Here is a 27,296-nt window from a genome sequence, read left to right on the forward strand (position 1 = left end):
TCCTCACCACTCACAGCTGGTGCCCAAAGTCACCACACAGGTCAGCTTTTCTAACTTAGCACCACCACCTTTATACCTTTTCCTTTATCAGGAGAACTTCTTGGGCAACGAACGCAGACTGGTTTCTACAAGGGATAACAGTCCAATTAGCCTAAATAAAAACATTCTCTTGAATATCATCCAGTTCTGTTCTTAACACCTTCCTGTGGACTTATTTCATAATTCAAAATTTAATGATTTAATGACTCACTTGGGAGTTTAAGAAGACAGCCTACCATGCATCCACTGATGAAATTTGCTGTTGCACTGTCCACATTGTGTTATTCTGCTGCCATGTCCCTGTCACAGAAAGGAAAAAACAAAAAAGAACCATCTCTCCTCTTCCTATTTGATGAGCTGCTGCACAGGGACAATCTGGCCTCCCACTACAAAATTCAGTGCTAGCTACTGAAGTCCAAGGCTTCACGTTATCAAGTGGAACTCTGGGATATATGTACAGAATAGAATCCCTCCTTACACACTGTGTGGAGTCCAGCTTTTCTTCAGCCTACAAATTAGTAACTCAAATGCATAGATGACATTATGAAAAAAGCAGGAAGGGTTTTACTTTTTATTTTAAATGAATAAAATAAATCTCAATACATAGTTTGGAAATATTTAAAGACATCAGAAAATAAAATAAAATTTAAAAGCAAGTACAAAAGGGGCAGGATGAAAACAGTATAAGGTAACAGAATTTAGTGTTTGGAGTGTGAATATATAACAGCAATAGCAATCTGAAGTTTTCCACTACTGCATTCCAAGTGAAGTAATGAGTTGGTATTTCAATATACTCAGTGAAAAGCTGTGAAAACTACAAGTTTTAGCTGAGAAATGTTGCCATTTTCATGATGGGTCTGAAGTACTTTTTATATGAATTTGTGGACAGGTCCATCAAGGGAAGGAAGACCCATTCTTTCAGCCAGTGGAGTATTAGTTGGTACATAGCAGCTTTGTAAAGTCTTATTATTAAACAAAATACAAAAAAGGGCACTATAACGACCTATTAACCTATTCCTGGTTCTCAAATGGAGAATTCTCGCTTGTAAAAACCACAAGTCCCAGGAAATACTGATGTATACAACACTAAACCTAAATTTTTCTGCTTGATTATTTTTGTCCTAACAAAAATATTCAAGACCTTCCATTTCTATCAAAGTGCATTATACTGCAAACGTAATTCCACACCTGCAAATCACATAGTGTACATGCCATGCACTATCCATACTAGTTTGTATGAGAAATTGCAAAAGTAGTATGAATATTTTGTGCATGCCTTTTGTTCTGACCACAAGGATGCTGTACAAGCAGAATTATCTATACTGCATATGTTGTAGAGTAAAATTGACTACTTCTGGGCCTGATCATTACAAAAGAACCCCAAAAATGCTACAGTATTAAATCCTGTGCTTCAGCGGCATCCTTGTTAAGAGTATTTTGAACTATTGCTTCTTTCAGGGAGCTGAGTTATCTAGAAAGCTTTCTTTCACTAGCTAGTGCATCCCTTCCTGCCCTGAAGTGAGATTTCCTGCAATAATTTAGTTGTTTGAAAAAGAGAATGCACCTAGCTAGAAGACTTCCAAAAAGGAGTTATATATATTTAGCACATTTAGAAACAGCTAATTGCTTCCTACCATACTCAAAACTAGGAAATAAAAAGGTTTTAAAATTTTTTAAGTGAAATAAAAATACTGCATAACATAGTCCTGTATAATGTTAAATACTCTCTCAAACTTAAAGCATAAGTGACCCAGAAGACTTCCCCCATTTTCATTTAAATTATTTTCTTGTGTAGCTCCCTTCCTGAGTTTAAAGCTTTCCAGTAGGTTTGTAGCAGGCATCAGGCTGCCACATGCGAAGGTCAATGAGGACTTGGTTGAGCTTTTGCATCCAAAGGTTACGCTCTTCTTTAGTATCAGCAGACAGCCAGTTCCTAGAAGGCAAGGAACCCCATGGATTATTCTCCACCTCCAGTTAATTTTTGTGAGAAATGTCAAGCTGATCAACCATAGAAGCCCAAATAGCAGGGTTAAAAATTAAGTCAGACATTCCATGATCCTGCTACTAAGCCACTTGGCATTTCCACTTCTAGAAAGCAGTTAGGACTAAAAGCGAACAAAACAGTTCAAGTGCCACCGAAAATCTTAGCATTTAAATGACTTTTGCATCATTATGACAAAGTTGTAAAGCTCCAACATTACTAAAACTATCACATGAGGTAAACCTCCATGATTTTATGCACTCACTTTGTAACACAGAGTGTGTCTCTGCATTGGCTGACAAGCGTCTCACGGTCATCTTCTCTCTGAGGTCGGACAGTTATTAGTTCAAAAGTGTTGGGACGGGCACAGAACTCCCTGTTAGCAGGTTCAATCTGATGATTAGTGCAGTTAGCCAAGTTTATCCGGCCCAAAGGATGCTGAAAGTGAAACCGGTTCATCAGTCAAGAACACTGCAATCAAGAGTAATTCTGAACATAGGCTTTGACAACTTTGACAATATTAAGTGAACACACCTTTCCTCAGTCAGTTATTCCATACAAAAAGGTGATACATGTGCAACTGTAAGAAATCTATTTAAAAAAACATTCCACGATTACTTTAAATCATAGCCTAATACTGATATTTCTGAGTGACATCCATCTCTGCATGATAGAACAGATACAGTAGGGGCAAGGAGATGCATTTATTAAGTTTAGTATTTCTGTAGATCACCAAAATACAGCTGACTCGCTCTCTGAAAAATAGTGAAACAAGTCTAAAAGATTTTCCAGAACAGAATCTGGAAAACAAACCAAAGCTTCTTCCTTGCAGACAAAAGCAAAATAGGAACCTTCTTCTTGATTATTTTTTTTACTATCTTGTCTTACAGTAGGCAAAGATTTTTCCCTCTCTCCTGGCAAGGAAAGAAAGTACACTGATATATTTTGGCAATGTCAACTATCAGCATATGGTCTTCCTCTGTTAGTAGGGAAGAAACTAAACTCAGGCATCTGGAGTGGCATAGAAGTCCCAAAAGGACCAGAGTTTGCCACAGAGTTTGGGAAAGAAAATGTTCTGCCAATAAACAACAAAGTGTTTAATGGTAAATAACTTCAGTGAGTCAGAAGAACCCCCTTGAAAGCAGTCTTTAAAAGAACCTGGAAACATTTTAGTACATGGCAGGAACACACTAAGGAGACAAGAAGGTTCACCACAGTGACAGATGAACCTCTGATTTGTCTCATTAGCCCAACAAGAACTTCATTTTCTGTGAGACCCATTAAGAAGCACCAGTTCCAGCTACAATGTGGAGCTGCAAGAGGGCAAGGACTTCAAATAAGACAGTCCATTGTCAATTGCAGCTATGCTTCTGCAATATATAGGGATTGTCCACTCATTTTTTTACTGTATAAAGTGTTATCATTTTGTCCAAAACTTAAGGCAACCAGATACAGTCTGCTTATTAAGCCATACAAGTCCAAACCATTTCACTTAAATAATTAGTGATTTGATGAGCACAATAGAAGGCCTTCAGTGTAAAGGGGAAATGAAATATGGATCTTCCATAATTTTCCCCCCTTTCCTACAAGACAGGGAAGTCAGTTACTAAGTTTGCCTGATTTAGGTCAGCTTTATGAAAACAAGTCCCCTCCATTCCCCAAGAAAGCTTTAGGAGCTTGAATCCCATGTTTTACCAATCTAAAGCCCAAACATTACTGTGCTTAAAAATGAACAGCTACTTGTGCAGGGTACTACAGAACTTTGGACTTCAGTGTTACAAAACAGCATTACCTTTCGTTTCTCATCATCTGGGTAGGTCCAATAGGAGATACAATTTCCAGACAGCACACACCAGCGTCTATGCCACGCTCCAAATCCACTGACATCTTCAAACATAGTCTTAAAAACAAAAAATTAAATGGGGTAACTTTGTACCTTGAGTTTGGTCTGTACTTAACTATTTTTCTATCAGAATGGTTCTGTAAGTGCCACCCTTCATAGGACTAAATGAGAGAAGGAAAAAAGAATTATACTGAGAAAGGGTTCTACTCATACAGTGTATTTATTTTCCAGATGGCATAGAAAATTAGCTCACACTATCATTTCTCAGGTGTGCAGCCTTTTGCTAAAAGCCACCTATCATTGCTGTTTAAAATTACCAGATTTTCATGTCAATGGTAATAAGCATTTCCATTATTTTAAAGTAAAGAAGGGTTATTTATAGTATATACAGTATGAGTGGTTCTCAAAATATGTTCAAAAAATAATTTATTATTATTAGATATTTAAGCAATTTTTGACTTACAAATCAGGATTAAAAAACATGCAGCTATTCAAGAGGCCACACTCAAGAGAGTCCAGTCAGTTCAAAGGAAATTAGAAATTGATTTTTAAATGCTTATGTTGGCAGTTCTTCTACTGGATGCTGGATTTCATCAATTTCAAGCCCCATTTCCTTAGTACTGGAATGGAGAGTTTAGTATCTGACTCCTATTCTTGATATCTCTTGAACTTGTAAAGAACTTTTCTTCCAATTAATGTATGTATTGTGATTCTCACTCTTCACAATTCAGATTATAATTTTTAATGGTGCAGGGAATTTCCAAACCCTTATTCTGAACAAATTCAGTGTGCTTGTACACCATTCTTCAGGCTTTACATATTGGATAGTAGAAGCAAATATGGACTTTCTTAAATTAGTACACAGAAACATGGGACAGCAAATACCATAAGCATATGAAATGTTTGCATCTAATGAAATCTGTTCAACTTCAATTAAGTAAAGGGAGACAGAAAGCAGTGTTTGGAAAGAGTCTAAAGAAATTGTGATTTCCAGAAACACCAAGATAACAGCAAATATTAACGTTCCATTTTCCAAAGCACATTTACTGCCATCTTGTGGACATTTCAACAGTTCCAGCCCTTAGGCCAAGCATCAGCTGCATTTTCTAGGTCCAGTTTTAGAGAGAACTGCACAAGATACTGCTCAAAAAATACTGTTGTTTCTTTTTCATTTCTAAAGGCTGTGAACACAATGGGAAAACCCAATCTTTTGTTTTTATTAGAACACAAAAAGAGTCCTGGAAAATTTTCTGCCATGGAAATTAAAATCTCATCTAATATTACATATTTTAGTGAGAGAAGGTTAACTGAAGTTCAAAATAACAAATAGACAGGTGTTTAGAGGAGAGATAGACACAAACTCTTAAAAGGTAGCCTTAACTTAGACACGTTTAGAAGATAAACTAAGAAACATTTGTGGTCTGGTTCAGAGATGAAAACAAAAAAAAACCCCAAAAAACCACCAAAAAAATCACCCCCATAAAACCACCAAAAAAAAAAAAATCAAGCCAGTTTTAAGCTTCAAACACAGGAGTGATATCAAAAACATTACTACATTTAATAGGCCTGTAACTTCTAAGGAAGGAGTTTGAAGTGAGTACAGTAAATACCTTACCAAGAACCCTTTCTCCTCCACCAAAGAGTCCACTTGGCATTTCAACTTCAGATATATATGACCTTCCAAAGGAGACAAAAAGGGAACCTGCAAAATATAAAACAATCATTTAATTTTGACACCTCTCAACTAACTCTTACCAGTTCAAGCAAGCCACCTGCACCAAGATGTTAGCACTGTCTTGCTCTTAGGACCTGCAGCCAGAAAGAAGCAGCCAGACTCAAGCAAGACAGTAATAATCACTTTTGGTTTCAAGTTCATTTAGAAGCTTTCCAATAATTATTTATTAGTTTGGTCAGGACATATATATAAACATGCACTCCTGCTATAAAAAACAGGCACTCCAAGCATGGTTAGAAACAACAGAAGGCACCAGTCCACACCTTTCAAGCTCCTGCCTCAGTTTGACACCAAGTTGTTTGGAAAATATCAAAGCGAGCTTAAACAGGAATGGTACTTGGATACCATACGCATTTTTGGCAGATACTAATGTAGTAGTGCCTACTCAGATAAATCCTTGCATAAAAGCAAAGCTAGAAGGGGGAAAGTAATGAAAACAGTTCTCAACTGGCACTCAAGGTGTTAAAGACACCTGTTAAGTAATTTCTAACACAAAAGTTTCCCAGTCCTATCTTTTGCCACTGGAAAAAAAAATAAATTGTAGCTTCATTATTGTACCAGAGGTCAATCAAACATTTTTTTGATAGTCAGGAGTTTTGAGGAAGAGCATGCACCAAAGCCTTTGAGCTTCCCCCAATCCCTCCACACATAATGCCTCATTACCTTGACTACTCCCATGAAATCACATCCCTTCTTATTTTTTCCCCCCCTCACAAGGAAACTGAGGCAAACTGCTAATTCAACAAGCAAATGATGACCTGCACAGCATTCTACACACCATATTCTATTGCTAATCTGAATAAGCAACACAGCTAAGAACCTAATAAAAAGAAAATAAATTTGACAAAAATCAGAAATACTCATCTTTTATCAGAAAAGCCAGGAAGGTAACGTTGCTACTCAAATACTCAAAGAACTGTTTGCCAGGGAATAGGCACAAGCATGTGTACACAGCAACAAAACAGCTTTCAGAACTATGGAATCAACTCCAATCAAATGGAACTAAATTTTGCTAGTTAAGATGAACAGAAGTAACCTTCAGTAGTTAAAAGTGCTCATCTGTGGGCCTCTGAGTCCTGCAGAACACCAAAATAGGTGTTGAGGTCAGAAATCGATCACCTTTGATTTGCAGACATCCTGCAGCTTCCTCCCAGACATAAGACACACATGCACAAGCACGTCATCAAATAATTTTTATATGTTAGATCTACTCAGCTAACACAGCATGCATGGCTTGCTCGTGTACTCAACAGGAATAGTGCAGCACAGAAAAATTCTAAACATTAGGCAGGAGTTTGCATGACCACTTGGGAAGCAAAAACAGTAGAACACTTCCATGTAACAAAAATTTAAAAAAAATCCAGGACTGATGCAACTGATCAGCAAAGACAATTATAACTCTACATGCTACACCAGGGAATTATGGCATATAACCCCAGTAAAGCACAGTAAAACACACTTCTGAGTGAGTGCTTCAAGGATGTTTGGCCATTCCCCACTTCGAGTTTAGGGGCTTTGCATCCCCTTTAAGCTTCATGTCAGAAGAGAAGAATCCAATTTATGAAGTTTACCAGTGAAGAACTGTGTGACAGGCAAAGCAAAGAGGTTGTATAACAAACACAACACAGTTTTGCAGAGTCTACAACACCATCTTGTACACATAATGAGAAAATATTAAGTTCTAGATAACAATATCTCTTTCAAAGGTTTAAAGGTGATAGAAAGAAAGCAGTTTGACAAATATCTAGCTAGATGAGAAGAAAGCTAAAGCCCATGATTAGGCTATCTTGCATTCTGGTGTGGTCATACAGGTATTTGCCATAGGAACACAGCTTGCTGTCATAGAAGATTATCTGTAAAGGGCCTCAAGATAACTCAAGAATTTGAAAAACTGGTTTCTTAGGAGACTTTTGATTAAAAATAGGAGATGATAGGTACTAAAATTATCACTTGCTTAATTTTGAACAAAAACATGAAAATTCATCTAAAACAATTTCTTCTGCAGGACTTAAGTAAACTATTAAGTAGATGGAAATGTTTTCATAGGTTAAAGACAAATTATTTCTGTTAAGGATATCAATTGACATAATTTCTAAAGCCAAAAAAATATACACCAAGCAAAATATTTTAAAGTGCGTATTTGTGTACAAATAAGGACCTAATTTTTTGACATGTTTAGTATTTTCAAAACATTTTGTTTAAAAAAACTAATGTCTTGATATGTCTTGTCAGAACAAGGTTAGAACAAGAAGCAAGGTTATTTAGGTCTAAGAGATTTTAAGTTTTTTCAGCAGCAACAAAGTTGAGTTAAACCAACATTTAAGGCTGCCAGACATTTTTCCCTGGTTCTCTTATCAGCACAGCAGTTCTGTGTAGATTTCCAGAAGCTGGCTCAAATTTCCTGACTGGAAATCTTTAAGAAAAACATTTATTTGTTCTGAAGCAAGAAACACGCTCCTCTAATGATCTAGGAAGAAAAGAGAAACATGCTAGTTAAGGAAAAACCCTAGGTAACCTAAACTGAGTTCTAGCAGCATGCTTCTTATTGTGAAGGGCAAGGGGTAGAATTCTGCAAGTCTTAAAGGCTTCTAACATCTTGTGTTTAGTTAGTAAATCTTTGTAAGCATTTTCTCAGAAGAATAAAAAAAAAAGCTGCAGAAAAGGCCAGACAGAAATGAGCAACATGCACTAGGAAGCAGTTTCCTATTTTAAGTTATAAACTAAAGGATCATAGCAACCTTGTCCTGGAACATATAGCCCAAGAGTTCTTTTTCCACCCCTTCAAAATTTATCTAGGGAAAAAAGAAACATGCTCAATACAATTAGTGTAAAGTTATGGTCTAGAAGAAAAAAGGACACAGTTACACCTGAGTACATTTTGGTCCTCTATACCCTGAATTTCAACAGTACATAATGTAAAAGAGAGGAATAGCACTCAAAAAAACCCCACTGTGGCACCAGTTTGTTCCATATTAGAAATGCATGAAACAAGTTAAAAAGCAGCTGCTTGGTACAGCCATAGGCCAAGTCAAAATTTAAATTTTACTGAGGTAGTAATTTAACAAAAAAAAAAAACCCAAACAAGTCATGAATAAGAATTTCCCTTTTTGCCAGATAACTGTAAGACTGCATCTGCAAAGAAATTAACCAAGTGATACTTTCCCTGGAATTCTTTTTGAACGTAGTGCTTTTGCTATATTTCACTAGTCCAGTCCACTGTCCTGTCATACAATGTAAACCAGTGAAATCCACACCTAAACTGCTGAATATAATGCAAAAGCTGACTCCATTAACTCCAAGAACAAGGGGTTTCCAATAAGGAAGCTATACACAAAGATTTATACATATAGTTCTGGTTAAGAGGAACATTTATGCTGAAGAACCCAAGCTGCTACTTCTGAAATTCACATTGCAACAATGCAATCTAGCCATTAAGTTTGGCCAGCTGTTTCGGTAAAGGAATCTGCTTGTGTGTACAAAAAGTAAAACTTCTAAAATGCAAGTTGGGATTATTAGGATATTTTGTTTTAAGGTTAATACACAAACACAACTAGTTCCTGTTTTCTCATCTCTCATCAGAAGCTGTAATTGCAATAATACTATCATCTCAATAAGATTTGATTAGTCAAAAAAAAAGAAACCCAAAATTATTCTTATGCTGCTGTTTGGGTATCTAAAGCTGTGATTTAGTACTACCATAAGCTGTAGCAACATTTTAGTTAATTTAAACTAGCTTAGGATAGCTGCTGGCATAAACACCTATTAAAATAGGCCTTAGGTATAAGATATTACAAGGTTAGAGATTACAATATTACAATGAATGTAAGAATGTATTTTATAAACTTCTCATAGCAAAAGGCAATAAGCATTCTGTTTAGACAAGGAACTAATGTCATAAAACCCAATAATAGCTCTCCAAAAAAAAATAAGATAATTTGCTTCTACAAATTTAATTGGGATATGAAAGGAAAACTCGTACTCCTAAATATATTCAAATGGTAATTTTTAGGTCAATTAAGTGCATAAAAATTCAAATACTTCATTATCATTAAAACACACTTAATGCCTTCTTTAGCAGTAACTGCAAGACTAGGAGCAACAATATGAAGACCACGTATAGAGATGCCAACTGCGTACATCAATTTTTTTGTCAGTAAAAGCAAATCAGCAATCAAAAATAAATTCCTCCGTTATCTTTGCATAACCATATCTTATACTGAGCTACAGAAATGAAAGAGCATCTGGTATAGTAATGTAAGTCTCCCTGTTTATCTCGAGATTGCATTTAATTCATATGAAATTATATGTAAGTAACAATTAGGCAAAAATGTTTAATGCCTATATAAATATCTCTAAACAATATGTATGTTTCATTTCTAGGATGGTACTTTCACCTGAAAAGTAAACCCAGACTCATTCATTTTTATAGTAGTATGCAATTACCTTTGGATTAGTAATCAATAACTTCCATTACCTTGTCCAGAGCAAATTTGGTATTTCCTACAGAAGACAGCGATAACTTGTGGGATCCAACAAGGACGAAATTTGTACTGCGTATGGCATTCGGGCCACCTGGACTGGCCATGGCTGTGAAGAAGAGTTAAACTGAATTCATAACAAAACACAATCAGGATGCTGCCAGGCTTAAAAGAAGAACTTTATTTGCACTACTGTATGCATGCCCTACTCAGTACTCCTGAAGAAGCACTCTTTGCAGTACAGCCCAGCAGTGCATTCAGAGAGAACCTTGATACACACCATTCCTCCTCAGTAGTTTTCCTTCCAGAAACAAGCTTTGAGAACATCCACAAAGGAGAAAACAAAGCACTTTAAGTGTAGGGGGAATGGAGAGCATACCAGGGCACACTACAAAGCACTGCACTAAGAATGTGACTTTTCAATCTCTTAACCTCTTGTGAAGTGACACACTGCAATCTTCTAGAATTTGTACACCTTTCCTCTGCACTTACATCAAGAGAAACACACACTGTAGCTCAGGTTCTGGAATCTTACTAGTTGCAGCAGCATGATACACATTCCAGATTTAGTTCATGAGCTCCTTATTGCTGCAATTTCTGCTGAAATGAGCTCAAGCATCTCATATTTTAGTCAGAGAAGTGTATAATGTTTTTATATACTTAGAAAAACACTTAAAGATGTTTTTTTCTGTCAAGAGTCAGAAATATATAAACAAGTATATACATGTTTTTATATATAAATATATATATATACAAAACACTACAAAAGCAATATTTCAGGATCTGTTAATATTTTCAAATTATTCGTATTACTTTGTTGACAGCAGACTTTAATTCTCTACTTTAAAAATCGTTAAAGTAGTTTGAATTCATACTTTCAGGGGAAAGAAATGTGAACTATGGGTATCAGATACCAGATTTTAGTTTTGATTTTGTAAAGATATCTTCTGTTAAACATAATAGTAATTCAGACATAAGCACAGGGCCAGTTTCTGGGCTGGAAAATTTAGCGTTTATTACTCACAAATTGTCATCTAGTTATAAGTATTATTTATTGATATAGTAGTTTTGACAGCAAGTGTGGATTATTCATCCTGGCATAAGATGTTTAGACTTTACTTACCTGGAGTAAGAAGGTTGCTTTTCTAGAAAGAGAAAGAAATAAAAGCTTAGTGAAAAAGTACTTCTGACAGCTTCTACAGAAGACAAAGCCAAAGTAAAAAGAAATTAGATTCTAAGTACTTTTAAAAACCCAGTCAAACAGAAAAAAAATCAAAAAGAAAGTCCAAGTAAATGTGTAGTAACTGCATATTTCCAGCATTACATATGTAACCGAGCTATTTCTTGGGCCAATGACTGAAAAATTTGGCAGAAAACTAAACAATTTATAAAGCCTTACATAAGGGACAGAACCAACCTATTATGGGTACAGCTTTAATCTGTGTGAGAACACAGCCTTTGGAAAGGGTCATGGTCAGATCTTGTTACAATATTACATTCATACCTACCGAGGTAATAGATGTTAATAATCTCTTTGGAGTAATAACCTACAAAAGAAGACAAAAAGATAAATCCATTTGCTACTGAATTTGTCCACCACAGCTGCACGAAAACTAGACAGTGAAACTACTGGAGGCTTATCTCAAATTTTGAATGGGTACTCATTACTATGAATAAGTCTTGGGTTTTGACTGGACATAATATATCTCAGTGGAAGAAATGCTAGGTATCAAAAATAATTACTGCAGAAAAGTTAAAGCATGCATGAACTTGGGATGATTAGCATATTTAAGAAAATCATTCTTAGTAGGCCTTTTTACCTATATAATGGGATTTCAAAGTTACATTTGCATAACTAAAGGTAAGAGTTAACAATAAAAGTATGGCTATGTCAATATATTGCTGTTACACATTATTGTTTTAAAATTAAAATCTCAAAGTTTAAGTGAGACTGCATATTAAACACAAACTGTAATTAAGTGCTCTTTTTGAGGATGAAAGACAAGTATAAGCAGCTTGTGAAAAAGCAGATATAGGATGCCATTGGCAAACCTATAATCTCATGTCAGCAACGTACAGTAGCACAAAATCATTCAGTTTCAAGTAAAAATTCCTTTAAACTACAGCACAGGAAAGAAGTAAACCCTGGGACTTTAAACTTTTATTAGAGAATAGGTGGAAGCTTTCACTGTGGGAAGCTTTCACTGTGCCAGATCAAAGAATAAAAAAATTTCCTATTTCTGCTTGCAGACACAGGACTTAATTACTCATTCCAACTATTTTGAAGGACACTCAAGTTTGTTTTATCTTGTCAAGGAGGAAATTAGACCTGAGGCCATTAATACACTGTGTGATCTATTAGAATGAAAAGAAGAAAAATATACACATCTTCCCCAAAAATAACCCAAAATAAACAAACCACCACAAAGAAAAAAAAAACCAACAAAACAAACCCCAAACCACCTCCAGAAAGGCTTGTTTAGGGTTACCTACCCTGAATAAAGCACAAACATTAGGATATGCGCACCCTTACTAAAACAACATTTGCTTTAAAAAGTAAGCATCTGGAGCTTATACTTAATACTGAGGAGAAAGAGGAGTTTTCAGTTGATCAATTAAACCTTTAAGACAAATCAAACTCCAGGGTAGGGCGTATCGACTGGCATAGTTTAATTGAAGTGGAATAAAAGGGCAATAAATCATGATTGGAGGCCCCACAGCTAATAAACACAGGTCTCCTAAGCATAGCATTTTACAGAACTAATAAGACTTCTTCCCCACCGATATATCTCAGACTCAACCAAGTGCTGCAGGTCCAATCTACTAATTGCTGTAGGTCTCCATAACCCATCTGTCATGGCAGATGTTTCAAGAAGGGAATAAAAGAAAGCAACAGATTGTCTAAGACTATCAGTCAGTCCTCCTAGAGCACCTTCTGTTGAAACATTACATACTGATTTTCAGGTTTCATTTACCTTAGATTTATTTGCCTTTTTCCTTTTATCAGTGCTTGTAACTTCTTTTCTCTGCACCTGTAAGGCAAAAAGGTATTGAGAAAGTGCAGCACATCATTCTCCTTTACACCTCCTCCTGACAGGCACTGATACATACCCAACTGTAAACTTCTATATTTATTTCAAAGTCATTTGACACATTGTGCCTAAAAGGGAAGAAGAAAAAACTATTAAACAAACTGAAGCAGAAAGGTTTTTGTTTTGGTTTGTGGCAGGGTTTTGCGGGGTTGTTTGTTTTGGTTGGTTTTGTTGGGTTTTAAGCTCCTCTTTACTTCTTCCGTCCTTTTGCTCCTTATAACTGTCCAAGGAGCAAGAAGAGTTTATTGTTTTATCATTTTAAAATACTTTTCAGAACTCAGAGAAGAAAAGGGGAGGGGAGGACAAGGGGCAGATAACGTGCATCTACCATTTGTCAGATGGCACCCTCCCGTCATAGATTGGGTTTTTTGAGTAAATAGCTTTAAACAAAAAGTCCAGTAAAACTGAATTTTAAAAACAGAGTTTGCTTATTTATTTTGAAGACTTACTAACAAACAGCCATTTGAACTCGCAATACCTTTTTAGCTGACATGTGAGAGTTGAAGTTATAGTTGTAAGAGCACTATTTTTCCAGATACCAAAACCAAATAGCTATATAAAATGTTAGTTGCTGCAAAAGAGAAAAATATATCTCAGGCACAGCAATCCATCTGTCATTGCAGGTGTTCCAGGAAAGAACAAAAGGCAGAAAATACGAGAGATAAGATAGCTGATGGATGGTTGAACAAGTCTAGGTTGCTCTTCTGAGAGAAGTACCTTATGCCTAATTTTTAAGAAGGAAATAGCTATACCACAAAATCTTTCCATATTTTTTTTCAGAATATGACATTCTCATTACTAACACTTCAAATGTTTTTATGCATGCTCCACCATCAGAGTTAAAACTGGTTCAAAAAAGAACTTCTTTAGACTTACATAGTAAACGTCGTAGTAAAAGTAAGAGCATCTCCATTCAGGGAACTGGCAGTACTTGCTAACGGAGTTGCAACCATGTTTTCTGCTCCAGATCTCAGTATTATTACATAGTAGTAATTTCCTGCTTCTGTAAGTACACATCAGATGGTTTGGTTAGCCAGAGGACTCCAAGTATCTAAAAAAAATCCCCAACTACTGCACTGCTATTAAGCACGTCTCTCCTTCACCCTACTTAAAATATTGAAAAATTAGTCAGAAGCAGATGAACTGAATGCAATAGCTAAATTTTCATTACCCCTAGGTTTCTGAGAACATCAAAGCAGAAGACAAAAAAAAAACAAAACCCAAGGAGAATGAATCAGAAATATGTTGGGAGAATGAGGAAGGAGGAGAAAAGGAATAAAGCTTTGTTTGCTAGTTTTACCTGGCTTTTGAACTGTACCACATACAAAGTCTGCTTTTAGAGGTAGACGCATTTCTGAAATGGAAACAGATCCCCTGGAGGGAGCAAATTCAGTGAATGTAGAAGCAGTTTTATTTCTTTTATTATGTGGTCCTTCACTCTTCAGTTTATTCAATTCTTCCAATAAAGCCGTTCTCTTCTCGGCTGCACAAAGAAATTAATAATAGAAAATTATAGTAAAGAAAAAGTACTGAACAACTTTTTCTGTCAGACATACATAAAATGCAACTTAAATATTAATCATTTCACAGTGTAGTAGGAATATAAGGGTCAAGAAAGTTACTTAAGATGTCCTCTTGCCTACAAAAAGTAGAGACAGAACAGATACTATCCTGTTCTTTTCTTCCAGGTGAAGAGCTATTAATATATGACCACAATGTAACACAGTAAGTGGGGAAGAAATTATGAACCCTATGGAAATGTTCATTACAAAGAATTGAACTTGAGTATAAAAACCTACTTGCAAAGAGAAGAAGTCTCTCTGCTTCTGCTTCTTCTTGTGACCCTTTCCCATGCTCTTCATCAAAACAGCAGTTCAGAGCTTGACTGGCTTGATAAATCACTGTCTGTTGCATGTTGATCTCATTGTTCAATTCCTAAAGTAAACCAAGAACAAAAATAATTACCAAAAAGATTTAGTGTTGCGTTCAAACAAGGAAATGACTGAAGATGAGCATTTTTGGGGGTAATGCTTCAGAAGAAAATCTGATCCTTTAGACATCAAACTACAAAAAGCCTTGCAGTTTGCCGCTACAAAGAACATTGCAGCACAACTTTTGTTTTTATCTCAAAGGTAGGTGGGGAGTGAAAGACCCCAATATTGTATGTTCCATATCCCATCTAGTCTTCCCTTCACCAGCTGAAGCAGCACTAGCCAGAAATTCAGCAATATAGATGAACAAAGCGCTAGTAAAGATCAGAATATTACCTACTCAAAGTAGTAAAGTAGGTAATCTAAACCACTACACTAGATACAAATTCTGCCTAATTCAAAGGCAGAGCTAAGACAGATTCTCTGTCTCCTTCTCAGAATAATGGCTTGTTCTCTCCAGACTTAATCTATAACATGATCCTTTTAAGAAAAGCATTAGCTGTTCAAATTATGCATCATCATTCCCTACCATTAGATATTTATGCTAAACAACCTAATTTTGCAGTTCTAAGCAGTATTTTAAAACTCTGGACGTTCATGGGGCAATTACATTTGGAAACAGTAGATTAGAAAAAGGATTTTAAGAAGTATACTAAGTACCTGCATTTTCTTTTTGATATTGACTTGATCAGATGGACCATTTCTTCTCATCTCTAGTTTGGAAGCAACATCTTCTTTGCGAACAATTATTTGCTTTATTGAAGGACGATCAGTTTCCTTAAATCTTTGGGATCTATACGCATCGACACTTTTAAAAAAGGAAATCCCACAAAATGTTACACAGGTGTGCCAAGCTCTCTTTAAAAAAAAAAATATATATAGATAGATATAGATACGTATCATATATTGAAGTTTTCCAAACTTGCCTAAATGGAAAGTTTCTTTAATGAAAGCATTCTATCAGCTAATTTTAAGCAACATAAAAGACAACACAATCTTTGATAAAGGCTGAGATCTTGCAAAAAAAGCTTAATTTGTAGTTTGAGCAGTATGCATCATTAGAAGAGTTAAAAAAGACAGTGTTTTAACATGTACACTTACAAAATCAGGGGTGGGGCATTATGTTTATTACCTGTAAGGGAGGTTGCGATCTTCTGACATAGAGCCAATACTGTCTCCAGATTCTGCCCTGGGAACTCTAGTCCTTTGGAACTTCTCAGACTTCAGACTTACATCACTGATACTGCTACCTTCCTCAGTTGACTTAGGAGAACCAAAGGCCTGAGGAAAAGAAAACATTATATTACAGATATCTGTTCACATAATAATAATAATCTGTTTTCTCTCTCCTTTACTTGTTTTACATATAAACAGAATTTGCTTAATACTATTTAATGGATGATATTTTACAAATATGGACAAAGAGCAAGTCTATTTATTTAAGGACACTAACATATTATGAAACTCAATAAGATGCCACTGTTATTTTCCAAATCAGTACAGCTACCTAATTACTTCTCTTCAGATTTTTCATCAACATTCACTCCACTGAATGCATACATACCACTGAAAGTCCAGTATAGGTTCGATTTAGCAGAAGACCACTTGTTTAGCAGAGCATCCCATATGCTACACTAATGTTAGAAAAAAATAATTTTGCCTCATTATGCTTTCATTAGCAAAATATCATTTGTAACTTCTTTATTTGCCTGGATAGCTTAATACTACAAAATATCACAGCTCACAAGCCAATCGGACATCTCTGTGTGATAAACAAGCCCTTCCTCACCCTCCCCGAGTTCTCACCTCTGAGCCAACAGATTCCACTAGAGGGGTTAACAGAGACATTGATGAAATGTTCAGTGACTCTTCCTGCTCATCCTCATCACTTTCACCTTCCAGGCTCATGCTCATTTCTTTCTTCAGCTTTTCTATGTCTGGACCATCCTCTTGAAGAATTTCAAAAATCTCATTTATCACTTTTGAGCTATTCATCTCATCATCCGCACGCATTTTGCCTTCAAATACTTCATCTGAAGGGTGACGTTTTAAAATATATTAGTAGCATCAAAACTCTCATTAAACAAACAGAGAAGCAAACTCATTTGGCTTTTCAAGCAGGCTTGACTAAAAGGCACTTCTTATAGTCAGTCATATAGAATCTAAAAGCACACCTCCATGGCTATTTTAATACAATATTTTTACATATGCTGCATAAACAATGCAGAAAGGTAATGAAAATATGCACATTTTAGACAAATTTCAACCTTTTATTTCAAATACATCTGAAACTTAACTGCAAGTCCAACAGTAGAGCAATCATTTCTGTCCTTTCCCAATGAACTTTTAATATCAGCTTTTTAATACCCCTCAAAGACTTGAATGGCAAGAGAGAAGGATTATATATGATAAAAGAAGTTTCCTAATTTGTTTTATATAAACCTCATTACAAAACACATGGGGGTCAGCAAATGTATGGTGGATTCATTATTCAGAGTGGAAGGATATTAACACTGTCCTCAACAAGTGGCAATAGAGAGCTAAGCCATTAATATACATCTACTCAATACAAACCTTTTGGTTTCTCATCAAGTTGTTCAAGTTTTGAAACAGACATCACTTTTACAGGGCTCTTTGACTCAGCAATCTTCAGAGGACTAGGTTTATAAGCCTCTTCACATTTAGAAGTATCTAAAGGGTTTATAAAGAAAAAAAGTATTATGTCTAGCCTTTATTTTAGTTACTGAATTTTAGAAGTTTTACTAACTAAAAGGCCATTAGATTAAATATTCCAGTTCATGTTGAAAAAAACATTAGAATACCCTCCACAACCTGTACACCTAGAGTTGTATCTTATAATCAGAAAACTGACATCACAAGAAACAATGCTGAAACCATAGCAGAGTGCAGACGCTCAAGAGCAAAAAGAGAATTTTAAAAAGACAAAAAAAAAATCTAATACACAGAAACCACTGCAATTTTTCTAGAAGGACATTTGATAGATCTTACAAGCAAACAGGCTTCCAAGAGTGTTAACTATATTCACACTTTTATCACAGAGACCTAAAGATCCTTCTGCTCAGTAAGAGCCAGAAAGGATATCAGGAGCACCTTGAAATCCTTTTCATGTGTCCTACCATAAGAATTAATACCATAGAGGGATACTGACAAAGGAAGAATTCCCTCCCATTAGATTCTGGTGGAAATCTGGATACTCAGGTATAGGATAGACTAAATACGTAACTGACAATTCTCATTCACTCCCCTGTGCTTAACCTCCATTAAAGTTTGAAACATAGATATATCCACTGAAGAACAAAAAGACAGTCTTGCCTTGCCATCCTTCCAAGTGGTATAGGAGTGCAGAGTACTACTATCATACATGAAGATTTAGATCAGATAATCGGTAACCAAATGAGAGGTCCAGTTACACATATCAGTGTTACTGGCCTCTTTCTCTGCTCATGAATATCAAGTACAGTGTCCCTGTCCAGCACTAACCACAGGTAAACTGTGACAGTTCTCACCCGAAGACTCCACGCTGGGAGATTTTGCTGGCCTGTCACTTGCTGATCTGTCTTCTGATGATCCAAGAGCAGAGGCATCTGAACTAGGAGGATGTTTTGGACTAGCCTGAGATTGGCTTTCCTGGCAAGAAAAAAAGCAGAATGCATTCAGGAGGTAATGTCGAAAGTGACTAAAAAAAACTACCAGAAAGAAACACATTTTAACATCTGCTAGGAAAAAGAGCTTTCCTATCCAGTACCCTATTTATTTGTCTAATATACTTAGCTGAAGCAGTAAATATTAAATGTTTGCATGAGGAGCTCTTTTGCTTTTCCAGTTAAAGAATATAAAATCCTCCAAGCTTAATATCATCAAAAAGTAAATAAATCAATTGGCTTAAAGGAGTTTCACTTGTCTTAGTTGATTCTACAAGAGGTAAAAAAACTAATAATTTGCTAATCATACAGTCTTGTGCAGCCTGGGCAGTCCCAGCACAAAGGTTTTTATCCCTTATATACATTTCCACATATAATTCTGTATTCAGAATATGTTACAGCAATTCAGAGTATCATATTTTGATTGATGAGGTAACACATTACCATTTTAGCTCCTGGAAGCTTCCTCTTTGAACTGTCACTTTTCTCCGCACTCCAAAGATTGCCCCTATCAAATCGGCCACGAAGGCATGCAAGTTCTCGCTCACGTTCCTAAAGAAATGAAGGGAAATGGGAGGAAAGCTGACAGCTTTAAGATGTCACAACATTTCAGATTCCTCCAGTAGGAGTACAACAGTAACAACCTTCCCAAAGCTTGTAAGCTAGTTACGAAAGTAACAAGTCATACCTGCTTAAGCTGAAGCGCTAAACTGGCAGTAGAGGAATTTTCATTTTGTTTGAGAAGCCTCTCCTGGATTGTCCGTGTATTTGGGGTAACAACGGGTGTTCTGCACCCTGGAGTATTCGGAGCAGGGCTGCGTGCGCTACGCTCTTGACAGCGCTCCCCAAAGCGTTCCAGGAATGGCTTAATTCCTGATCCCCCTACAAGAACAATTGTTTAGCCTTGAAAAAAACTCCCAAAATTAAAGAAATCACTGCAATTTTGTATCCTGATGAAGGTGCCCAGCGAAGCAATTAAGCTGCCTCCTTTACAGCTCTTGCTCCATTATACTTTATACAAACTGAACCTGAAACGCAAATTGTAACAGTCATGTTAATAAAACACTAAATCAAAGCAAGTAGATGTCTCCCTCTTACTACAGCCCACATGTAATACACCAGTTATTTAAACTGGTTTGCCTTTTCCAAATTTCCTCTACTACCAGCTTCACTTTTATCTTTCACAGAAATAAGCTTTCTAGTTCATAAGGAGGATATGTTGTTTGGCACCCACCCTGCTTGATTGAGATTGTTTTACTGTCAGCATATCTAAAACTTGCTTTTCTGGCCATCATTTTTAAGAGTTCAAACTGTTAGTCCAGGTTTCTGACATAATAAGCCGTTGAATTTAAAACTGAGGTTGCTCACTTATTTTGACATCAATGCTATCACTAAAAATAAACACATGGCAAAGTTAGAGCACCTTTGTGGCACCAAGCTTTGATTTCTTCTAAATATGCAGGCTCTTAACATTCTATCAAATGGATACATATAGTCTCCAACAATCTGAAATAAACTTTGAATAATCTTAGTTAACATGTTAGGCTGCTTTTGCTCTTAAGAGTTACTAAAACCATGTCCAAGAAAACGTCCCCGGCAAAATACAGAACCTGTACAACTTACAAGAATTCATCAGCATTTACTCAAGTTACAGCTGGAAAGGGGTATTATCTGGTATGGTACCTTAAATTCTTAACTAATATGTAGTTTTCAACACAGCACGTGTGGGCCTAATTCAAATGACTATTTATTGAAGCCAAAAAGCAGCCTACCTGGTGTTGTGGGTTTACCCTTCGGTTCAAGTTGCACATGTGTTCCTTTGACTGGCTCTGCTTTGGACTGAACTGGTTGAGGCAAAGCTGACTTCGCTGTTTGTGTACGCTCTTCAGTTTTCCAAGGACTGCAGGGATTGTCTGCTGCTCGTCGTTGTACTTCAGATTCTTTAGAACAGGGAGCAGTGACTCTTGAAGATTGTGCTAAAAAATTGTTTGGATCCTTAACAAGGGAAAAAGAAAAAAAAAAAGACGTTCTTATTCTCTCAAGAGGAAAAAGAATGAAAGCACTCTGCATAGCATACTATCACCTAATTTACCTATTCCTTTAACAAAAGAAAAAGCCAAAAACAAGTGTTAAGCTTTTAGTAACCTTTTTTTTATCCAGTATTTCAAATTGTTTCAGCATTTGATTCCAGGTGCTCTTGCCAGCTATTTCAAGTATTATCCCACATTACCCTAAACAAGAACACACATAGCAGATATTTTCAATGCAGAAATTGCATAAATTGAACAATAAGTGTCTGGCATTTACTTCATCATTGTGACTGAGTCTTTGTGCAGCAATAACATTTACAATTTCAGTCAATCAACTACATGAAGTTACAGAGTGAAACCAAGTATCTCTGTAACAAGCCCCCCTTCTGATGGTCAAGAGCAGCAATCAAGTACGTCAACATCAACAAAACACATAAGTACTCTCATCTTTAAGTCTCGATAAAAGGAATTCTAAGATGTTTCAGATCTGCTATTAAAAAAGAGCATGTGGGATTGCAATAAAGCAGAAGTTGTAAGTAGACAGACTGCCCACACCAAATCTTAAAATTCAGATTAAACAGTTATGTGCTAGCATTTGTCTACCCCAATACAATACTCAAATCAATTTTTAATCAGCAACTAAATCAGTCACTCACCGCTCTCTTTGAGTTTGCTGGTTTATTAATAGAAGCCTCAACAAGCCTTTGAGAACAGGATGCAGCTTCCTGCTTTACACTGCTACTATTGATTCTAGCAGATGCTTCACTTGTAGTGGACAATTTGGATAAACAAGTAGTGCCAGGCTGTTCTTGTGCATTGTTTTGCTTTGCAGATGGATGACTTAGGTCATCTTCCCAGGAACCAATTGTAGCAGCAAGGTTAGCTAAACGGCCTCTTCTCCCAATAGGGGTTTCACTTGCCAGGGCATTAGAGGTCTGCTTAGGTGGAGAAACAGACAGATCTTTTGACAGGAGAGGAGACAGAGGAACACATTCAGAGGGATCTGGAAAAAAAGAAAACACATTTATTTTACTAATAAAATATATTGAGATATAGTTGCATCTTTTGCATTATATTATATATTGAGATTATCAAGAATTAGATGTTCCTGCCATCAACAGAATCAAACTACTAGCCCTGGAGGCATTAAGATTAAACAAATTAAATATTTTTAATCAAGCAGTTTACTAATTTTCTGTCAGTGTTGTGAGAAGCAAGCTATTAGACTAGTAGGGAAAAAAAGTTTGAAAGTAAAAAAAAGGTTTAAAATTGTAGACAACAGCTTCAATATTTTAGGCCTGCCCCCCTATTATCTTAGAATTCTTTAAGAAAACATTAACCTTCCCACACACAAAATTATGCTTTTCTAGTCAACATAATCATCAATGCAAACACTGAGAGACACCAATGGTGCTTAGCAAGTGAAACATACCCTCACTATCCCAGCAGCGCCGCTGTTCTGCCAACTTCTGCATACGTGTTTTGACTGAAAGGGCTGCAGGAGCTTCCGACGTGGTGTTTGGTTTTACTTTCTCAAGAGACTGAAGCAATGAAGCTCTGTTAGAAGCAGTTTCGTGTGATTCTGAAGTCATCTGAGGAGAAACATGGCTTCTGGAACTTGAAGGAACTGGCTGTACGTTCTCTGAACTAGATGCTTGAGTCGCTGTATCATTAGGGCAGAGCCTTTTTGATGGTGATGGCTTTGTATCTGGTTTTACTGGATAGGTCAGAGTATTCAAGCAAATTAGTATTCAAACAATCCAAAATGCTTTCCAACAACACAAAATTGTAGTGCAAATAAAGTTACAATTTATGAATACCCTGATATGTTTTCCATAAAAATGCCTTTCCCAAATCTACCAAGCACAAGGCACTTTCTTTGGCATTACACAATTATTTCTAAATAGCTTATTAATGACCTGGCACATCTGCTCTCAGGTCCAGCTAAACATGAGCTAGTACTAATGGCCAGATCACTGCATCCATCACTGTTTAATTTAGGATAAATGCACAATGTTTTCACTTTCCCTTTGGAAAAAAGAGGTGACTGGGATCAAAACAATCTTTATTAAACATGCTGCAAAATACCTTCGTCACCGGCAAGAGGTGCCTGGTTACCAGTTTCTGCCAAAGGCTCTCTGGCCCTCTTGGTCTGCATTGTGGGTCTCACTCCCGCCTTGGGCCGCTCTGCCATTTTCCTCTGCAGATTCTCTCGCCTGGCGCGCGTTCTTTCGAGGAGTTTCTGAGTGGTCAATAAGGCATGTGTTACCAGACATTGCAGTGTGTTAACTGGTAACAGCTCAGAGCAAAAGATGTTGGAATTCTGTTCAGCATAAATAGCCAGCAGGTTCCAAATTTCAGTCATTTAATCAAATATTGTCCCTAACTAGGTTGGCTCTGAAAGAAAGTCAGGATAAAGACACAAGCAATGGCAAAATTAAAGAACAGGGGCTCCTATAGACCGCAAAGTCATCAGAAACGTTCAAAAGTAATTTTTTTTTTATCCTGAATCACCATATGACAGTCTTGATCTGTCAAGTATTGCTAGCAGGATTTTCTGACACATTGCTAAAGCATCTGGTCAAGTCACCTGACAGGCACTAACCCTCTAACAAAATAAACACTGAAGGGATTGTCAAGACTTCGTAAAAAAGTTCAACGAATAAAAGTGTGGCTGTCAATATTAAAGAGAAAAATTGCTATTACACCTTCTAAATCGAAAGTTGGATTTCTTTGCCTCAAGCTCAAATTTTAAGAATAGACTGATATTATACCTAGCTATATTATGGTAAATAGCATGTTTATTAAGATATAGCTATACAGAAAAACATACAAAGAGATACCAATTAAGCTATACAACATTCTTTTTTCATTCCCTACCCATTGGAAATTTGAGTACCCTGGTTATGTTCCATATAAAATAGTTGTTTTAGTCAATGTTCCACACTATTACAAAGTGATTCCTTACAGTACTCAATTTTAAAATAGGTTGCAATTTGTTTTAAATGTAGCATTTGTAAGTCATTATCACCCAGTTTGATCAAACCTAAAGGATACTTAATGACTCTTTTGATATAAACTTTAAGGTTGAGACAAAATTGTGCAATTGAACTAATGGCCTTTTAAGGGAAGCATATAAACTGCACTTGTTTGGTGGCACATAAATTATTGTGAGAACTGTGCCAGCCATTATCTGTCCTGTGGCACAGCAATTAAATACACATTTCACATTTTTAACTGTCTAAGGCTGAAGTCTTAAACAATGTTCCATTGTAGGGCAACACAAGACAAATAGAATGGCAATTTCAACAGTTTTTTTGTGAAAGCAAATCTCAGCTTTGCTAACTTTCACAGAAGAGGAGGAATTTGGAAAAAAAAAAATCCCCAAAATAAAATGCATTAAATGCCATGAATGCCTTCAACGCAGGTTCCATGTTAGCTGTGTCCACAGGTCAATATTCCTTACTTCCAAAATGCAGAGCTACAAAGCACACGTAACACCCACATTTAAAAAATCCTAAAGGCGATTTAAATTAACAGTTCTTGCAAAAAGTGGAACATGTCTTACAAGAGTTCTTGTACTGTCCTACAGTTCTATTCAAATGGAGTCACATTCCTTTCTGTTTTGTTAGTTGAGCAAAATAGTTTCAGTTGTTACAAATGAGATGTCACTTCCCAAGAATGCACGCCTCTGTTGTTCAGCTCCAGCTCCTATTGGCTTCTTGCATCTCAAATTTTCCATTCAACTGCCATAATTCCAACGGTGCTGCTACACACGATGAGTAAGCCACACTCCACAACTTGAGGCTAACTTTCCAAGTTCTTCAACACAGTATTTTCTACAAGTACATTCTCTTTGTCTGATGACAAAGTTTCAGAGTATCATAGAGGTCTAAAATCCTAGAATAAACTGAGATGGAAGAGACCCCCTAGAAGTCCAACTCCTGACCCTGCACAGAACAGCCAAAATTACACAAGGTGCCTGAGACCATTATCTATTTTACTACATCAAGGAATCTGAGCTCTTAAGTCAAAGTCAGAGGATCACTGTGTCACAAAAGCACTTTCTAAAATTCAGAGAAAAACCTTCCCACTTCAAATGTTAATGGACAACCTCAGTTTTTCAAAAGTATGTTTTAAAGTACATATTAGAGAAAATACTCAGGCCCATATATGATTACAAGAATTTCCTCTAACTACACTGCTTTACTAGCAGAATAGAGCAAATGGAGCAATTGAAGGAACAGTTAACTTCAAACCTCACATTTCCAAATATTCACCAAACAAATGCATCCCTTATTTCTCTTTGCTCATTGTCCATGCTAGGAAACCATACTTGCCTCTATGAATGGTAAAAACTACTGCAAAGTACAAAATAACCTAGACTACTTCTAACATTCTGTAGTAACAAAAACAAAACCTTTTGTGCAAGAAGGGTGAGTTACAAAATCAGCCACAAAGTCACAAATAGCATGGTCATTGTGATCTTGAAAAAGTACCCACTGTACCAGTTCCTCTGTGCAATCTGTATTAAAAATTTGGTTGGGATTCAGAAGGTTATTAGCTTTTTTTTGCAAGATTAGCCAAAAGAAACATTATTTTAGAACTGATTTGAAAGCATTCCACTGAATACAGCAAGATTTGAGCTTAAATCCACTGACAAAGAGACAAAATTTGATACTGTAAAGGGATCAGCATACACTGAATTACACGGTATGATTTGGCCAACTACAGCCCGAATTATGCTGTTTTACATAATCAACATTTATAATGCTTCACCAAGTCACTGCAAATAACAGAGCATGGAAACTTGTAGACAGATATTATCTGAAAACAGTTAAACTAATGGAAGGTTATATTAAAAGAAAAAAAAATAGCAACACAAAACACAGAACATAAAAATCAGTGGTAAAAGTCTTTCTTTTCACAGAACTTCGGGGAAAGTTACTAAACTTCAATACTTGGACACTACCATTGGTCAGAACTTTACACAACAGTGGAATGTCCTCCACAGCAGAAATGTTCTTGATAAGGTGATTTCTTATGCACTCTGCAATACTGGCTAACACATGAATGAAGTTTACTCTGGGGAGTGGCCTCACAGTTGGTCATTTTCAAAGTATTTCAAAGTCAAGAAGGGCGTGTACAGGTTGGAATATCTCCCAGGATGCAAAACCATTTTAAACTCGATTCAGTAGTCCGGACTTGAAGTTTATTTAAGGCGAGCTGGATCATGTCACTCACTACCAATTAAGGAAGGAGGTTTTACATGTTTACACTTAGCAAGACTTTACATGGGGGTATGGTAGAACTGCCATGGCATAACACATTTAGTAAATCTGTTCAGATCAACACCTTATGTTCATTTTTTTAAATCAGATCTGTGAAGTCACCTTTTCCAGGCACTCAAAAGAGATAAAGAATGTCAGTTTGCTAAACAGATTGTTTACAAGGGGAGGAGAGAATATTACATCAATGCATATGATTTGAGGTTGTTTTCAAGTAGTTCAGTTTTATTTACACAGGCTGTGGACTGAAGACCCTTTTTACTATGGCATTTCTCAAAGCAGTCACAAGACAGCTTTAAAACTATACCTCTCGCATGAAATCAGAGTACAGCATAGCATCTTCATACAGACTCAACGCGGCCAGTTCCTCATTTTACAATTTAGCCTGTGTAAATCTTAAACACACACACAGCCAGTTTAAAAAAAAAAAACAACAAAAAGAGGAACTGTGCCTGACAAAGAAAGTGACCAATCACAGGTGGCAAGAGTGCCAAATGCACTTTGCATTTTTTATAAAATATAAAAATGCCAAATGCATTTTTTATCAGACGGTCTCGGCTTTGGGCAGACTTATGATCCGACCTTTAGGCAAGGCGGGCACATAGCATCGACAGCGCTCCCGTCTGCTCCCAGGGTCCCTTCCATCCCCGCTGGAAATCTTATCTGCCAGGCACGCATGAAAGGCAAGCGCCCGGCTTGGGAAGGGCCTCTCCTCCGCAAACCCTTGTGCCAATCACCCGTGCGTGCTCTCTCCTGTCCCGGCAGGATCTGACACAGCCCGGGCGGCCCCAGGAGCGGAGGCACCGGCAGGAGCAAGGCGGGCCGGGGCAGCAAGGGGATCCCGGCTGCAGAGAAAGGGTCGCTGCAAGCCCGCAAACCCCGCTGCGAGAGGGGACGAGGGCGGCTGACAGGGCTCAGCCAGGAGCACCTATCCCGCCCCGAGAGCACGGCACAAGGAGCGGCTCCCCTCCCTTCAGACACCAACCGGCCCCTTCCATGCCCTGTGACCCCACGATCCCCGACACTGACAACCCGCTGCCCCACCAGCTGAGGAGGCTGGAGAGCCGGGCCAGGCCGTGTCCTCACCTCGGTGAAGGGGTCCATGGCTGTGCCGGTGCCGGTGCCGGTGCCGGTGCCCGCGCAGGGTTCGCTCACCAAAGCCGCCGCGATCAGCCGCACCTCCGCCCCAACCGCTCCCGGGATTTGAATTTCAGCGC

The 27,296-nt window shown here is 37.1% G+C and overlaps 1 protein-coding gene across 2 annotated transcripts; it reads right to left on the reverse strand.

Annotated features, from left to right (window-relative positions):
- Nucleotides 1-587: 587 nt before the first annotated feature.
- On the reverse strand, nucleotides 588-27,296 carry ANLN (anillin, actin binding protein). 2 transcript variants are annotated; one of them, XM_014248772.2, is made up of 25 exons: nucleotides 27,166-27,296; nucleotides 22,880-23,033; nucleotides 22,224-22,508; nucleotides 21,448-21,794; nucleotides 20,534-20,756; nucleotides 19,450-19,643; nucleotides 19,206-19,313; nucleotides 18,627-18,747; nucleotides 17,674-17,790; nucleotides 16,906-17,132; nucleotides 16,232-16,380; nucleotides 15,760-15,907; nucleotides 14,968-15,103; nucleotides 14,469-14,651; nucleotides 14,045-14,171; nucleotides 13,188-13,236; nucleotides 13,052-13,108; nucleotides 11,585-11,623; nucleotides 11,200-11,221; nucleotides 10,073-10,185; nucleotides 8,337-8,390; nucleotides 5,479-5,565; nucleotides 3,813-3,920; nucleotides 2,286-2,458; nucleotides 588-1,972 (listed from the first exon to the last, which is right to left on the reverse strand). In XM_014248772.2, exons 1-25 carry the CDS (start codon nucleotides 27,181-27,183, stop codon nucleotides 1,849-1,851), a joined length of 3,363 nt encoding a protein of 1,120 aa, XP_014104247.2. In that variant the 5' UTR covers nucleotides 27,184-27,296; the 3' UTR covers nucleotides 588-1,848. The 2 variants fall into 2 exon arrangements, with proteins under 2 accessions (XP_014104247.2, XP_005519116.2); XM_005519059.3 differs by lacking the exon at nucleotides 8,337-8,390.

This window comes from Pseudopodoces humilis, chromosome 1 (assembly GCF_049639895.1).
Source record: "Pseudopodoces humilis isolate 2021_Gansu_Grassland_sample_001 chromosome 1, ASM4963989v1, whole genome shotgun sequence".
Classification (NCBI taxonomy): Eukaryota; Metazoa; Chordata; class Aves; order Passeriformes; family Paridae; genus Pseudopodoces; species Pseudopodoces humilis.